This window comes from Cetorhinus maximus, chromosome 18 (genome assembly GCF_964194155.1).
Source record: "Cetorhinus maximus chromosome 18, sCetMax3.hap1.1, whole genome shotgun sequence".
NCBI lineage: Eukaryota > Metazoa > Chordata > Chondrichthyes > Lamniformes > Cetorhinidae > Cetorhinus > Cetorhinus maximus.
The window spans coordinates 28395668-28412637 of NC_135896.1; the positions used below are offsets into that span (position 1 = coordinate 28395668).

A 16970-nucleotide genomic window follows, 5' to 3' on the forward strand; every position below is an offset into this window, starting at 1 on the left:
GTTAAGCTGCTTTGTCCTGGATCATTCAGGAGACTATTCCTTCATGCTTCTGACTTCTGCATTGTCGATGGTGGACAGGCTTTGGGGAGTCAAGAGGTGAGTTACTCATCACAGAATTCCGTGCCTCTGACCTGCTCTTGTAGCCACAGTATTTATATGTGTTACAGACAGGGTGGGAAAGAGCTGCTGAAATTTCTGTTTCCTTCCGAACTGTCCATAATCAGTAAGCTTTTGACAGGAAGAAGTGTGAGTGCTTTTTAACCCCTGAGTGTATGGACAATTTGAATAACCAGCAGCATTGCTTTTGTGAGCAAAATCAAGAAAGAGTATTGTTTATTTGCACGCTCACCCCAAAATCTAACACTACAGCACTCACTCACACAAACATACGCAAGGAAAGTACAGTTGAAGAGAATAGTGCACTGTTAGAGGTTTTAAACAGAAAGAATAGTCCATAATTCACGTGACTGTCTTGTTCTGGAAAATACACTTTGCAGGTCTAATGAAGAGGTCATCTTCACTCCTGAAACTATGACTCTGATGGTGGCGGCCTCACCAGTGAGTCCGTCTGGATAGTAGTTACTTGACCTGTGTGGTTTGGTGTTCTCGCCATCCGCAGCGTCAGTTGTGCCTCCTCATGGCCAAATGCAACAGGAAAGAGCTGGCAGTTATCTTTGTGGATTTGGCTAAGGCGTTCGATTCCATAGGGCATAAAACGTTCATCAAGGCACTTCAAAGAGTGGGGCTGCCAAAAAGATTCATAACAATCACAGATCTATACTCGGAAACTAGCACATTTATCGAATGTAAAGATGGGCAAACCGAACCTATCAATATCATGAGAGGGGTCAAGCAAGGTGACCCATTGTCACCAATCCTGTTTAACATTGCGATGGACCCTCTGATCTATTCCCTACAGGAGGCACCATGCAAACAAGTCTTGCAGACGACGTGAGATCCCTTTCGAATCATTGGCTCAGATCTCCGGTAACTGTCCGTTCGTTAAAAACACCCGGATCTGAAGACACAATAAAATCCTGGACCACTTGCAACAGTTTATCTTGAAGTACAGCTGGGCATCCTACTTGGAACCAAGACTCTTCGGAAAAGACAGGACCCTCTGGAAGCCAGACCTGGTACTCGTCAAGGATGGAGTAGTAGCGGTTGTCAATGTCACAGTGCGGTTTGAAGGCAATAACAATTCGTTGGAGAAAGCTTGGGCAGAGAAAGAACGGAAATATCAACACCTAAAGGACGAAATAAGAGAGCTGACCGTGGGCACGTCCGTTAACTTCTTTAGATTCAGCATGGGAGCAAGAGGAAAGTGGCTCGATTTGAACAACAACCTCATGCGATTCTTGAAGATCCAGAAATACAAATCCTTCACCCAACTTATCTCGAGACTGACAATCTCTCTGACCTTGGAACTTTTGCAAATATTTGGAGACCAGTGACCAGAGAATCGTTCAACAGAGCTCACCAGGTTCGATATCGCCAGACCCAAGATGAAGGACGGGAAGGTGCAACGAGAAGGGTTTCTACTCTACTCCCTCCACCCAGTAATAACCAAAGCTTTTTTAATTACTGGAAAACTCTAGGTAAGAACTGTGAAACTAGAAATCAAAGGAAAATAACATAAGAAATAGGAGCAAAAGTAGAACAAGCAAGCCCTCAAGCCTTCGGCACTATTTAATATCAAGGCTACTCCTCAAACTCAACGCCACTTTCCCATACGATCCCCATATGCCTGGATTTCCTTCAACTCTGTTAATCTACCGATCTCAGCCTTAAATATACTAAATGGCTGAGCAATCCAGCCCTCTGGGAATTCCAAAGATTCACAGCCCTCAGAGAAGAAATTTCTCCTTTCCTCAGTCTGAAATTGCTACCCCTTTTCCTGATACTATGGTGCCTAGTTCTAGACTTTGCAGCCGGGGGAAACATTTTCCCAACATCTACTCTGTCAAGCCTTTCAGCATCTTAAATGCTTCAAAGAAAGCACCTCTCATCCTTCTAAATTTCCAAGGGAATAGGCCCACTCTACTCAATCTCTCAAGTTGCAGAGACAATTTAAAAACGAAAATAGTATGACACAATATAAATGTAGGTGCTCTGGAAAATTATTTATGAATACATAATTTTGATAATATACTCATTTCAAATACCATGAAAATAATCAGTCCTTGCTATAACTTAATTTTATACATCTCAAAACGTATCAATTCCTTGATCTACAAATCCTACAAAGAGTGATACTGCAAAATGAGAGAATACATATATATATATATATATCCCCAAGAGAACTATAATGTATTAACACCAACAGCTAAACAAGATTATTGGGACTGAACTTCTGCAGAGTCTGATTGCCAGTCCATTCCTAGTTTCCTACCTGGAGTTCCAGTTGATCATTACTCATGGGCCTTCTGACTCAGGCCGGGCAAGAACCGTATAGGGCAGCGCACTCCTGTGGCCTTCAGTCAAGGGCTGCAGAGTCAGAGGTTAGGAAGCCACGTCCCCTTTTTTTTACAGCACTGGCTGCCGTAAAGCAGGTAACTTTAAAGGTCCAGCCACTTTCAGAAGCCCTGGAGAAGGTAGGTTCGTAAGGTAACTGGGTAGGATTGGTGGGATGGGATGGGGTGGGGTGGAGGGTCAGGTGGTCAGTGGGGATGGGAGTTGTGTGGTCAGTTGGGGGGGCAGGCGGTGGTTTGGGGGGAGGTTGAGGGGTCAGTGGGTGAGCGGATCAGTTGGGGGGTCAGGTGGTCAGTGGGGAGTGGGTAGGAGTTGTGTGGTCATTGGGGGGGTGGGGTTGGTTGAGGGGGAGCCGTGTGGTTAGTCAGGGAGGGTGTCGGGTAGTCAGTGGGGGGGTCAGTTGGTCAAGGAGGTGGTCAGTCAGGGGGATGCTCAGTCAGGTGTTTGGAGGGTGGTCAGTTGGCACATCGGTTGGTCAGTGGGGGTTTTGGTCAGTGGGGTCAGGTGGTCGGTGGGGGAGGAGTGGGGTGGGTTGGCGGGTGGTCAGTCAGGGGTTTGGGTGGGGTGAGTTCCATGGAGGGGTCAGTACTATAGTTACCCATAAGTTAGAAGTGGTTTTAGTTCTAACCTTTCCTGGGTAACTATTACTGTAAGGCAATCAGAACCATCAAAGTTTACAATTTAAAATCATACTTTTGGATGATTCCGATTGCAGAGCAATTGTCCGACAGAAGTTTAAACTTCCTGAGCAATTAGTTGCTGGGCAATCCTTATCTGGGAACTTCTGGGTGGGGGGGGGCGCGGTGCCAGCGCATCTTTACGATGCCCTGGAGATTGGAAGTTACGAGCCATTGTGTCACTCCTTCTCATCCCCCATTCCCAAAGAAAGATTATATACTTGCATTATAGTAGGCAGTGAATTAAATACGGAGTAGGAACAGAGCTGAGGCAATAACAAAGCTTGTGTTGTTAAGACAGGAAAGAACAGGCCTATTTATATAATTTTCTTGCAATTTGTAGATAAATGCACAATATTGGTATGGAGAAAAACGCGTTTGGAAAATAAGCAAAACATTTTTAGTAAAAGGATAGAAAGTAAAATAAAGAATGACATCAGTTGGGGGGTATAGTTCTCTTTCAAACAAGCATTTATCCATACAATCTTGTTACTGAAACTTTAGCTATTAATTAATTTACTGAACTTAAGTACATACCCGATACACTTCTGCTTTTTTGAACCCATCCTCAAGAATCTGTTGAATTTCATTCTGTTCAGTGGATAATTCTGGATCATATACATAAAACAAGTATTCCAGCATCTTACTGTAGTTTCTAAAGAAGGACAGAAATTGTTGATTTCAATACATAATTATTTATCTGAAAAGGCAAAATTATTCTGTTACTAAATGAGATTAATAGCAGGCAGATCTATTTTTAAAAACTTCTAAGCTATCATTCAACAGACACTAAATCAGAATTTTAGCTCAACTTTAATTGTGTCAACTTCGACTTAAAGTTAAAAGACATGTCGATAATTTTGAATTATTCTCTGTAGTTTTTTGCCTCTCCTGCAGATACTATTTTCACAATTTGCATCTAAAGTTTGCCAGTAACGATCATAGCTAAAGTTAATACTGGGGAAATGAGAAGAGACTGGGGAAATGAGAAGAAACTGGAAGGTTGCCTTTGCAAATTTTAATCATTGAAAAATGAAAAAAAGAACAGGTCATTAATGTTGAAATGCTAAATTTACATATGCATAACAACAAAAAATTTGGTCAAAGAAAAGCATTAAATCATGAAATGATTACAGCACAGAAGCTGGCTATTCAGTCCATTGTGTTCATGTCGGCACTTTGCAAGAGCAACTCAGCTAGTTCTACTCCCCTGCCCTTTCCCTGCAGTAATGTACGTTTTTTCCCTTCAGGTGTATATCCAATTTCCTTCTGAAAACCATGATTTATTATGCCTCAACTACACTCTCAGGCAGTGCATTCAATATCCTAACTACTCACTGCATTAAAAAAGGTTTTCCTCATGTCACTATTGGCTCTTCTGGCAATAAGTCGGTGTCGAAAACAAAAAATGTTGGAAAAACTCAGCAGGTCTGCCAGCATCTGTGGAGAGAGAGAGACAGAGATAATGTTTTGAGTCCGTATGACTCTTCTTCAGATCTGGAGAAGAGTCATACGGACTCTAAACATTACCTCTGTCTCTCTCTCCACAGATGGTGTCAGACCTGCTGAATTTTTCCAGCATTTTTTGTTTTCGTTTCAGATTTCCAGCATCCACAGTATTTTGCCTTTACTTAATAAATCAGTGTCCTCTGGTTCTTGATCTTTCCCCCAAGTGGAACAGTTTCTCTCTGTCTAGACCCTTCATGATTTTGAGCACTTCTATCAAATCTCCTCTCAACCTTTTCTCCTCTAAGGAGGATAACCCCAGTTTCTCCAATCTATCCATGGAACTGAAGTCCCTTATCCCATGAGCCCTTCTCATAAATATTTTCTGCACCCTTTGTAAAGCTTTCACATTATTCCCAAAATGCAATGCCCAGAACTGGACACAATACTCCTGTTGAGGCCAAACCAGTGTTTTATAAAGATTCATCATAATCTCCCTGCTTTTGCATTCTATTTCTCAACTTATAAAGCCCTGGATTTCATATGCTTTCTTAACTTCTTTTGCAACCTGCCCTACCATCTTCAATGATTTATACCCCAGGTCACTCTGTCCCAGCACCTCCTTTAGAATTGCATCCTTTATTTTACATTGCCTCTCCTTGTTCTTCCTACACAACGCATCATTTCACATTTTTCTGCATTAAATTTCATCTGCCACATGTCCACCCATTCCATGTCTGCTTGAAGTCTATTGCTATCCTCCTCACAGTTCACAAAAACTTCCAAGTGTCATGTCATCTGCAAATTTTGAAATTGTGCCCTGCACACCAAGTCTAGATCATTAATACATATCAAGAAAGGTAGTGGTCTGAATACTAACCCCTGGGGAACCCCACTGTATACCTGGCTGTCTGATAAACAACCATTCACCACCAAACCCTGATCCATCACTCAGCCAATTTTGTATCCATCCCATTTTCCCTTTTATTCCATAGGCTTCATCTTTGCTGGTTAAAGCACTGAATCTAAATTTTCTCTTCAGTATATTTGTCACATCACTGAGATCACTGGAAAAAACAAAAGGATGTGATGAAAATTGTAAGGGTTTTCCCCCATTTCTTGCCAAGGACTTGTAAGATATTGTGGATAATGCTGCTAATCTGTTGCTAAAATGATTTGTTATTTTGACTTTATATAAAAGATTATTTCTCCCCTCTCCCTTCCCAGTTCATTAAGCCACTCTTCTCTCCCACCCCCCCATTTCACATGAGCACTCATTTCCACATCCTTCAATCATATTTAGCATTCTTCTCCCGGGGCCTTCTAGTTCATGGAGTCAGTCTTTCATACCAACATGTATTAGTTAGGCCAAATGGCCCGTTTCTATGTCATAACTTCTGTATATTTTTATGTAAGATGTTGGTGAGGGATTCACTGATGGTGGAGTTGTTGAAAATCACGAGAAGGCTGAGCTTTCTAATGTTCAAGATTATTATTTGGCAATTTTGAAGTATGATTGTTAATTGCCAGTTGTAATTCGAGGCTTGGATGTTGTCACATCCTACTCTCAGTTACAATTGTCTGCTTCATTCTCAGAAGAGTTATGAACTATGTGGGATTGCCAAGCACTCCTGACCTTAAATCAGAAAGTCATTAATAAAGTAGTTGAAGGTGGTTTGACCAAAAACATACTATTTTAGGGGTCCCAAGATCTAGGTAGATTGGAATGGGCTCAGAATCTCGGGTTAATGTACAGAGATGTGTTACATGATCACTGGGCATGTGGTCCTGGGATCTGGGAGGATTGGAGTTGGTACTGGGATGAGAGAGAAGGGCCGAGAGAATATGAGAATAGCTTGCGATTTACTGGAATCCCGGAGTGAGGCAAAGTCCTCAAGGGAAAATTGGTGTCAAGGAGCACTGAGGTGAAGTGTCTGGCGGTATTGGAGGTGCAAGCTTTGGCAATAATGGGGGAAACCCAGAATTGGGGATCCTGGGTCTACCAAGTGAAGGCATGTCCAGGAAAATGAAACCAAACTGCTCTGGACCTTCTCGGAATATCTGACATGTTATGCCACATTTCCACCTTGTCAGCCTCTTCTCTGACCCACCCGTGGCCCCTACGTCATCATGCACCCTTTCTTGCCTGTTCTTGCATTTAGGTTCATGTCTTAAAGCATTTATTCTACCTATTCTATTTACATTCTATTGCCTGTATATCTATAATCTTTAATAGACACGCAATTACATAAAGAAACATGCATCGTCGCACAAAATGCTGAAACATTCAAGATTTACGCTTCCTCCCGTGTAATCTCTGCCGCCAAGAAGGATAACAGTAGTCATGGGAACATCATCAGCTTCAACTTCTCCAAATCACACACTATCTCGAGTTGGACATTAATCAACATTCCTTCGTTGTCACTGGGACAACCTTGTAGAATTCCCGACCCAACACCAGCATCACCACCACAAAGATTCAAATGCAGATGTTCAAGTAGGGCAAACACCAGTTTCTCAGGGCATCAAAGTATTAAATATGGCCATATCAGCCTTGTTTACTTATGAAAAACTAGTTCCTTAACCCCAGAGTCCCCATTTTAGCACTCCCAGATCCTGGGCCTCCTCCCATTGCTCCAAGAACCCAATACTGATAAATTTCACTTGAAATTACATCCTTTTCTTTGAAAGCCTCGACTCATTGTGCATAAGGCCACAGGATATATCAGCTATAATATCGTAAAAATGGCATCTAGGAAGCACATTGTGCTTATAACAATGATATGTTTTTTCTATTTCTATATCAGCTGAGTTTGATGGCTACTTGTTAAATTTAAGCTGGTGTAGTTTGAATATCCTAGGAAATTACTGTGTGCTTGCCTTTCAGTCCACCCAGTTTCTAAGGCTTGAATCTTGAAGGTAGGTGGTGCTTTGGCACTACGCAGTTCACACTGCATTTTTATCTAAATGCATTAGGATTCTGCTTCACCAACTGGCATCCACCACCAAAAATGTAGACTGAGACTTGGACCCTTTCCCCTTTAACAGCCAAAGTGCACACAAAATGCCTTTTTCAGCCCCCTTATCAGTTTTCTTCCCTTAGCAGCACCTCACAACTATCTTATCATCTCCCATCTTCTCACCACTACACATAACATGAAAAAATAGTTCCACACTTGACAATCAGTGTGCCTGTCCAGATGCCTACGCTATCTCCCCACACCTGTTACTGACAGAAAAAAAGATTGAGGAGGAGCTAAGAAAGAGTGAGAAAACAACAAAGATTGCGAGAACTAAAGCATGAGAGAAACAGAAGAGAAGAGGGGGAGAAAAGAGAAAATGAACAACCGAGAAAAAAGTGTTAGCGATAGCCAGAAAAGGATGAAGAGACAAAGAGAAGCAATGCATAGAAAAGAAAGGCAAGTAAGCAAAAGAGCATATGCTACAACCTCTCACGTGCACCACCAAAAAAGACTCTTTAGTATATTTAAAGATTGTTGTTTCCTTTGTTGTTTGGAAACACACTATGATGTTTATCAGCAAAAGGCAAGGAGCTTTTATTAGTGTTTGTGACCCTACCATGACCATCCCTGATGAAGTCAAGGATAAGTTCTATGATGACCACCACTTCTTGATTGCTACTATGCCAAAGTGATGCAAATCACCAGGCATCGCAAAGGATCTTTGGGAAAATAAACAGGGTTGGCAATTGTAACAGTAATGGCCCCCTCTGGCCAAAGATGTGTGCTGAGCATGAGCTCTTAATTACCAACACAGTTTTCTGCCTCCATACTCGCAACGAGAAGTCTTGGTTGCACCCCTGCTCTATGCATTGGCATCTAATCGACTATGACATCACCAGCCAGAGGCTCAGGTAGGAAGTGCGTGTGATGAAATCCATGTGTGGCATTGACTGCTGGTCTGACCACAGACTTATCATTTCAAAGCTAAACATAAAGATCTATCCGTCTGGACAACCTAAGGACGTGAAAGGCCAGAAGAATCTCAATGTCTCAAGGCTTAAAGGCAGACATGAAGGAATCTCTCTCAGAGAAACTTGATAGTCACCTGTGTAAAGTGAAAATGGACATTTACGACATTAGGGATGACAGGGCAACCTTCAAGGATAAAGTGTACTCCGTTGGTCCAGATGCCCTCGGTCCTGCCTCTTGTAAGCAACAAGATTGGGTGGATGAAAACAATGAAGTAACCTAGAAATTACTGGAGGTGAAATATCACTTCTACAGAGTTTACCTCAATGACATGTCATCACTATCCAAGCACAATGCCTACCAAAACATCCGCAGGACTATCCACTGAAAGCTCAGCAAGATGCAAGACACTTGGCTGAATCAGAAAACAGATGAACTTCAGTCATATGCAGACCACAAAGACTGGAAGAGATTCTACAATGCTCTGAAATTTGTCTTTGTGTCCCAGTCTACTGGTTCATCACCAATCCTCTGTGACAATGCGTCCACACTGCTCACAGAAAAAGTCTAAATTCTAAAAAGATGAACAGAGCACTTTAAGCACATCTTCAATCAGCCTTCATCAATCAATGAAAAAGGAATCAACAGGCCCCCCCCACAGGTTGCCATCAACTACTCTCTTGATGACCCTCCCACACTCCTAGAAAAAGCAAATGCAAACTCCTGGACTTGTCATATGCATTGGAGAACAAGTTTATTCTACGCTGCATGTCCAGCTCTGAACTGGCAGCTAATGCACAGTTATTGGCAAACAGGAAATCACAAATTATGTTGTTGGAGACCTTGGTCTTTGACTGGAATCATCTCACACTGAGCAGCTTCCCATCCATGCATTATCTGATTTTAATGCCAGGATCACCATCACGTAAGGCATTGGAGAGCATGTTGGAGAAAAAAATGCTGAAACTCCTGTCTAGTAGTAAAGTTTCAGGAGCTGATGCTATTCCAGCTGAGGTCTACAAAGCTGAAGGTCAATGCCTGGTCGAGAAGTTCACTGAACTCTTTCAGTCTATGTGGGAGCAAGGAACCATCCCGCAAGATTACCAAAGATGCTTCCTGTCCACCTCTACAAGCGGAAAGGAACTCCCTAATATTGCGACAGTCATAGAGGAATCTTACTCCTTTCTGGCAAAATGTTTGCCAGAATCCTTCTGAACCACTTAGTGCAACATCTCAACCAGGATCAGCTGCTGGAGAATCAGTGTGGTTTCAGAAAATGTTGATGAATCACTGAAATTGTATTTTCAGTTCGACAGCTCCAAGAGAATGTTAGGAACTAGATAGTTTAAGTAAGTTATAATTGTAGCTGTGGGTGTTAGGAGTGAGTTTTAGCTTTGAGTTTAAGTTTGATTTGTGTTTCTGTGTTTGTGTGTTAAGGAAGGAGGGAAAACTTGAGTTTTAGTTTCACTTTAGAAGATGTCTGCATTATAATGAAGTTTTACAGCTGTTGAAGGGGGTTAAAACAAACACAAAGTTGAAAAAAACTGGGCTGTTGCCTAGCAACAGGAGGCCCACTCAGGGACCCAGAGAAAAACAGAATAAGTAGTTTCAGTTCAGCTGAAAGGAGTTGCCAGCAGAAGCAAGCATAAGAGATGAACAGATAAGCAAGTCCCAAACTAAAGTTGAAGCCAGGTGCCAAGAGAAGCTGGACACAGGAAAGGGAACTGCAGAAAGCAGGTTCCAAAAACTAAAGAGGAAAGTCCCTAAAACCAGGGAGTTGAACAGGAAAGATCCCAAGAAGACAGTCTAGTCAAAGGAAGGACAGGAATCTGGAAAAGGTCCTGTTAAGAAGTTAAGAGCAAGGTGCAGAGAGGAAGGCTCCAACCTTAAAGGGGGAAAGCTGCAGGACACAGACTTAAAGCAAAACAGACTTGCGAGAAGCCAGAAGATCCAAGGAGACAGCCGAATAATAATAAAATATAGTAATAATAATTAATATTCCTAATATTAATGTGGGATACTGTAAAGCAGGCTTATATGTGTGTGTTTATGGTTGTGTGTGGGGCTAATTTAATTAAACTAGAGATGATTACTCTGCAAGGTTTAAATTATCAAAGAAGTTAGGTGTAAAACAGGCACTTGAAATGGAGATGATTAAGAGGGTGAAGTCTCAGCAGAGATGGTGTGAATGAAACTTGCATGTTTAGATAAGTGGAGAAGTGTTTGATTTTCAAAGGGACACGATAAGATTTTTACAACTGACAAGATAAGGAAGGCAAAATGATTACATTGATTTTTCCCATAAGTGCTGGCCATATTGAGAACATGAAAGATTGTTATATTTTGGGAAAAGTAATTTCTAAAGACAAGTTGAAACAATGGGATTTACAGGTTAAAAAGGGAGAAATATATTTAAAGAAGGATGGAAAGCTGTGTGTGGTGTGGCCGTGTGAGATCTTGAAAGGTGCACCGTGTGAAACAGACTAGTGGGAAAAGCCTCTTAAGAAGTTTGCTGTTCCTGTAACCAAAGTGATGTTAAAAGCCTTTTGAATTCCATTGTCCAGTGGGTTCTTGTGGTAATATTGCTGGATGACTTTATAAATTTGGAATCTATTTGGACTGTTGCCTTAAAGGGGGTGTGTAGTTGGGGGTCTGGTTAAGTAGAAATTTTGGGAACTGTTATAACTTTGTAATTTTAATCTTGTGTGTGTTTAGGTTTTTTCTTCTTTTGTTAATAAATGTTTTGATTTGATGATTTGATCCTTAACATCTCTCAAAGTGGTAGCGGACTCATTACTTCTGACTTCAGTGCACAAACCTTATCACAATAAATTCAAATTGCAAAATCTTTGTGATAGTGTGGCCAAGTTTCCCTTGTGGACTTGGTCATCCCAGCAAATACCACCTGCCATATCAAAACATTACCATGGGCATGTGAAGTAATGGTGTTCAGTTGGCACGGCTGAGCATCTGAGAGAGAGAGAGAGAGAGAGTGCGTGGATGGCAAAGCTTGAATGCACGTGGTGATCCAGGGGAGAGGAACATCAGAAGGAGAGTTCGAAACCCTGAAGGTGGACCTCTGTGGAAGGCATCTGAGAGAAAGCATCATTTGGGAGAAGATTCCAAAGTGAGTTCTTTGAGAGTGGGGATTGGAAACCCTCGTGTAAAAGACGGAGTTCAGTGAGACCAGTTGGCTCATGGTGTGACAAGTGTTTAGGGGGAGTTGTTGAGAGATCCATTGCATCTGTTTGGAATGGCATCTGTCACTTGTTTTCAGAGTGTGGTGTGTCTGACTACAGGTCGCCTATCGGTTTACATGGACTGTGTACTTACTGTGAACATGAAAGTATAAGATAGCTTTTGTAACTTGTGTTCTCCTTACGAATCTTATGTCTGTCAAGGCATAGTTGTGGGTGAAGGAGTAATGCAATATAGTTAATCTTTTCTTGTATAATAAAATGTTTTATTCTTTTGTTAAAAGTTCATTGGCTGACTCCTGTGATTCTGTTCAGTAGCTGCCCTCCACGTTTCTAAACAAAAAATAAAAGTCAGGATCTATAAAGCCAGGTTCTACCCTGGGACCTGGTTTGTCCAGTAGTAACATCAACTGGGATCATAACAAGAAATGCCAACAGAACAGAACATGGACCTATACATCATGTTTGTTAACCCGATCAAGGCCTTTGACCCAGTCAGCCCTGAGGGACTTTGGAAGCTAATGGAGAAATTCAGCTACCCTAAGAAATTCATCACAATGGTTCAACAGTTCCATGACAGTATGCCCACGTGTGACTCACCATCCAGATGGTGAGTCTTCTAACTCATTCCCATTTACTAATGAAGTTAAACAGGGCTGCATGCCAGTGCCAACCCCCTTCAGCATGTTTTCCTCTGCCATGTTCTCCAATGCCTTCTATGTTGGTAATCCTGGCATCGAAATCAGATATTGCATTGATGAGAAGCTGCTCAATGTGAGGTGACTCCAGGCCAAGATCTCCAAGGACATACTCTGTGATTTCCTGTTTGCCGATGACTTGTGCACTAGCTGCCGATTCAGAGCTGGACATGCAACGTAGCACGGACTTGTTCTCCAATGCATGCGACAAGTTCAGTCTTATGATCAGCACAAAGGAAACTGAAGTAATGTACCAGCCTGCTCCAGGAAAGCCCTATCTTCAGCCTAGGGTTTCAGTCCATGACCAGAACCTGTCAGCAGGAGATAAGTTCACTTATATCAGCAGCACATTCTCTCGAGTTGTCTATATTGATGGGGAGACACATATAAGATTTGCCAATGCAAGTATAGCCTTTGGAAGACTTTGAACATCAGTCTGGGAATGAAGAGGTGCAAGTCGGCCTATGAATCTGAAAATCTATAGAGCAATAGCCCACAGTGGTCTACACATGCAAGAGATGGACTATGTATCAGTGTCATGCCAAGAAGCTCAACCACTTTCACTTCAGCTGGCTTCAGAAGCTTCTGAAGATCAGATGGCAGGGTGAAATACCAGATGCTGCAGTGCTCACCTGGGCTGGCATGCCAAGCATCCACAGCATATTGAGACAGTCACAACTGAGCTAGGCTGGTCATGTAGTCAGAATGCCTGGCACTCGCTTACTAAAGCAAATCTTCTATGGAGAGCTCCAGTCTGGGGTGCACTGTCATGGCAAATGAAGCACTACAAGGACACTCGGAAGGCTTATTTAGGAGTTCTGATATCAACTTTGAGTCCTGGTTGAAGCTTGCCCAGGGTCGCTGCACCTGTAGTATTGTTTTTTTACAACACAATAGTGACTACACTTCAAAATTACTTCATTGGCTGCAAAATGCTTTGAGGTAACCTGAGGTTGTGAAAGGTGCTGCATTAATGCAAGTTCTTTCTTAAAGTGATGTGTTGTAAATTGTTGTTTTGATCTAAATTAGCAGGGGGATTTAAAAGTTTACTCAGGGAAAATCTTGGAATTACAGTAACTCACTCTGATTTATATGTTGATCCTTCTTTGCTCAAAACAGATTGGATCTTATCCTCATATTTCAGCCTTAGCATTCGATTGTGAACTCTGACTATGCGATTTATTTTTAGCCCTGTCACTCCAAGTTTTTTGAAGTCCCAAGCACAGAATCGAGATAAGATTACATCATGGCAGGAAGTGAACCTGTCAAGGGAAGGAGATTACATTTGTTTATGTCTTGAAGAAATCACACATTTGTTGAAATTTACTCATACAGAATGGAAAACATACTTTTTAAACCTGTGCTATCATAAAATAAATTAAAAATAAACCATCAGTATGCCATAGACTTCTTTTGTAGAACAGTTTTAATTCTAAAATTCAAATACAGGAAAATAATTCTTCCTTGGAAATCTTGAAATTGAAAAATTCTATTTAAAGAAATTAGCATTTCGCCTGTGCATTCTTTAAATAAATTATACATGCATCTATTAATATAAATAAATGTCCTCTATGTTATGCATGACTGGCACTTAAAAGCTGTTTTAATATTCTGCTTCATGTAATACTACGGCTACCATCTACTGAAAGGCAAGTCTCACAAAGCTAGCGGGGGCACCAGAAAAAGAGCTTCATGAGGACCAGCTGCTGGATAGAAACTCTCTTTTTTAAAATTGAGCCTTCATGTTGAAATCTAAGTTTATTCTGTGTGAACTCTGTACGCCCAGAGCCGGGGACACTAGCACAGCACTGACAGCAATGCATAAACATGGGAATGTCAAAATGGTGAGTGTTCATAGGGTTAAAAAATCTTGGTTGCCTCAAACGAAAGAAGCAACAAATTACAAATCTTGGTTAATACCTTTAATAAAATTGAACAAGTCGTTAGACTATTTGTGATAAATCGCAAAGTTACAAATAAAACTGTCAATAAGCAAGCTACCAATAGTCAGTAAGTAGCAAAAGGCTAACAGAAATTGTCCAAAGGAAATTTCAAGTGACTTCAGTGGCCAGCACCAGTCTAGAGATGTTAAGACAACAAATCCAAAAATTCAATTAACAATAAAAATAATCACAAAACCTACTTATGCTAAAACTGCCTCCAATAATTTTCCTCTGCATAGGTCTAACCCTTTGTCAGTGGCCAGAGATATATTTTTGAACCCAGTTCATGAACAGTGTGCTTTACCTTGGGGTTCCTTAACTCAGCATCTTCCTATAGCTTCTTTCTCTGTGCAGGTACAATACAACAAAGTTCCAGTTTTTTAGCATTGACTCATGTGCATCACGCAGCCTTGGGACTAATGCATTTTTGTTCTCTCTTTTTATCTTACCTAAAGTTTCTCCATCCAGTCCTGGGCCACTTTGTTACTCGTCTCATATTTTCTAATGCTTTCAGTCCAGCTTCACAAATCTCACTGCCCTCTCTCTCTGCATGGTCCTCTTTCACAAATTGAACTGAATGTGTTCTTCTATTTCTATTCATTGTTTTATCCCCATCTTTTATCTTATTTTGATCCTTGCTCCCACACTGTCCCCTTCCCCCACCACACCCCCACTAGGGCCTTCTGTCACTGGCTCATCCAGCTTTCTACTCTTAATGTCACCATTAGCACCTCTTTTAGCCAGTATCACCACCATCTACAGCCCTTCGATCTTTTGTTTATGACATCTTTTGCAATCTCTCCTTTGCCTCCACCTATCACTGGCCTTCTATCCAGCTTCAACTGTCCCAACCCTTTATACAGTATATATTTAACCACATTTCTACTTCTCTAGTTCTGAAGAGGAGTCATCTGGATTGGAAACATTAACTGTTTCTCTCCACAGATGCTGTCAAACCTGCTGAGTTTTTCCAGCAATTTTTGTTTGTGTTTCAGATTTCCAGCATCCGCAGTATTTTGCTTTATCAAAGAAACTAATACCTCATTATCTCTGAAGACCCCCTAAGGGCTGCAAGAGACGAAATTCAAAGAGAACTACGCAAAGGCCATCTGCATTTCATAAGCCAGGTTGGCCAACCGTCTGCTAGGACAAAGGGCTCCGCAACCTTCCTTAATGTTTGGAACATTTAACCAGCTTGGGAACCCAGACAGGGGATACACACCCTTTGCCAAAGACACTGTGAGGAGGTGGGAGTCATGTAACATGAACCTCTAGCTGGTGGAACCAGTAATATTGCCTTGTGGAATTGCAAAGCTCAGTCTGCCTTTTTACCATCTACAAGCAGCAGCACATAAAAGGTGTTCTGTTCAGATTGAATACCTGGCCCCATCTATACTGTTTCTGCTGGAACTTCTGTACCATCGCCTACAAGACTGAAACATTCTTGCATGCCTATCTCCTCGTGTGAAGGCAGCTCCACTGGAAAAGTGATTTTTACAGTATTGGTTTTCCAGCTGCCACGAAGGACATGAAGGACTCATTGGACTTTGATTCTGGAAACACGTGAAACGATAATTCTTTTCTCTATGATCTTTGCCCTGTAAATCTTTCTTTTCTCTATCCCTCATTTACAGTATGAGTGCACAGGGCACTACGCGGTGAAAGCCCTCCTGCGTTTTGGGCGTATGCAAGTAAACTAACCCTTTTGAGTTCATCCTATCTCAAGTTTGCTGTGGGGTTGCACCAAAACTGAGGGGTTGGGGAATACGCCATCACTTATAAAAGGGAAAGCAAACCAAAAACAGCTTTCCCTTTACGGACAGGTGGCAAGAGGAGAATTCAGGGCTGTTTAAATTAACACTCCTCTTGTCTGTAACAAAATATTTACAGGTTAATTGCTGATTTTTGTCCTCTGGCTGTTACTAGAATTGTGACGTTTTGGTGTTTTCCAAAGTTGTTTCAAGTATTAGAAATCCACATCGAGTGGTATGACGTGTAATGAAGTACTTTCTGCTGACGTCAAGGCTTCTGCATAAACTAATTGCTTCCAGAAAGCTGTGCACCAACAGGCGTCCTCTTGGAATGGAGCATAACTGGGAGAATGAGCAGAAGCCTTGCAGAGGATTACAAACTGCCAAAAGAGAGGGGGCGGGGGGAGAGAAGGGCTCAGCAGGAAGGCATCTTCACCTAGGGGTGTTCAGGAACCACTTCTCCTTAAAGTGAGTCTTAGAAACAGCCAATGTTTGAGACATGTGTGCTTCACTAAGAGATAGTCGCTAAAATTGTGGAGGGCCTCCTGCCATCCTTGTGAATATGGACCATCTCTCTTTCTAAGGGACAGAAACAGGACTAAGCCATTCAGCTCCTCGAATCTGTTTTGCCATTTAATCAAATAATGGTTGACTTATGTCTTAATTCTATATACTTTTATTGCTTTGATAACCCTTGGTATCCTTGCCTAATAAAAATCTATAATTCTCAGTTTTGACATTTTCAAATGATTCCCCAACTTCAGCACTTTTCCAAGAAGAGAATTCCTGATTTCAGCTATTATTTTTGGGAAGGAATGCATCCTTACATCACTACTGAATGGCCTCGCTTACGA

General features: G+C 41.6%; 1 protein-coding gene across 5 annotated transcripts in view; it reads right to left on the reverse strand.

The window, feature by feature from the left end:
• lrrc9 (leucine rich repeat containing 9) overlaps positions 1-16970 on the reverse strand; it is a 197358-nt gene that overhangs the window by 118239 nt on the left and 62149 nt on the right. For all 5 annotated transcript variants that reach the window (XR_013579440.1, XR_013579439.1, XM_078562277.1 and 2 more), the window contains exons 13-14: positions 13505-13684; positions 3687-3804 (exon numbers count right to left, since the gene is read on the reverse strand). Coding sequence is in view for 3 of the 5 variants with exons in the window: in XM_078562277.1 (XP_078418403.1) it covers positions 3687-3804; positions 13505-13684 (298 nt within the window). In the remaining 2 variants the exon portion in view is untranslated. The remainder of the gene's footprint in view (positions 1-3686; positions 3805-13504; positions 13685-16970) is intronic.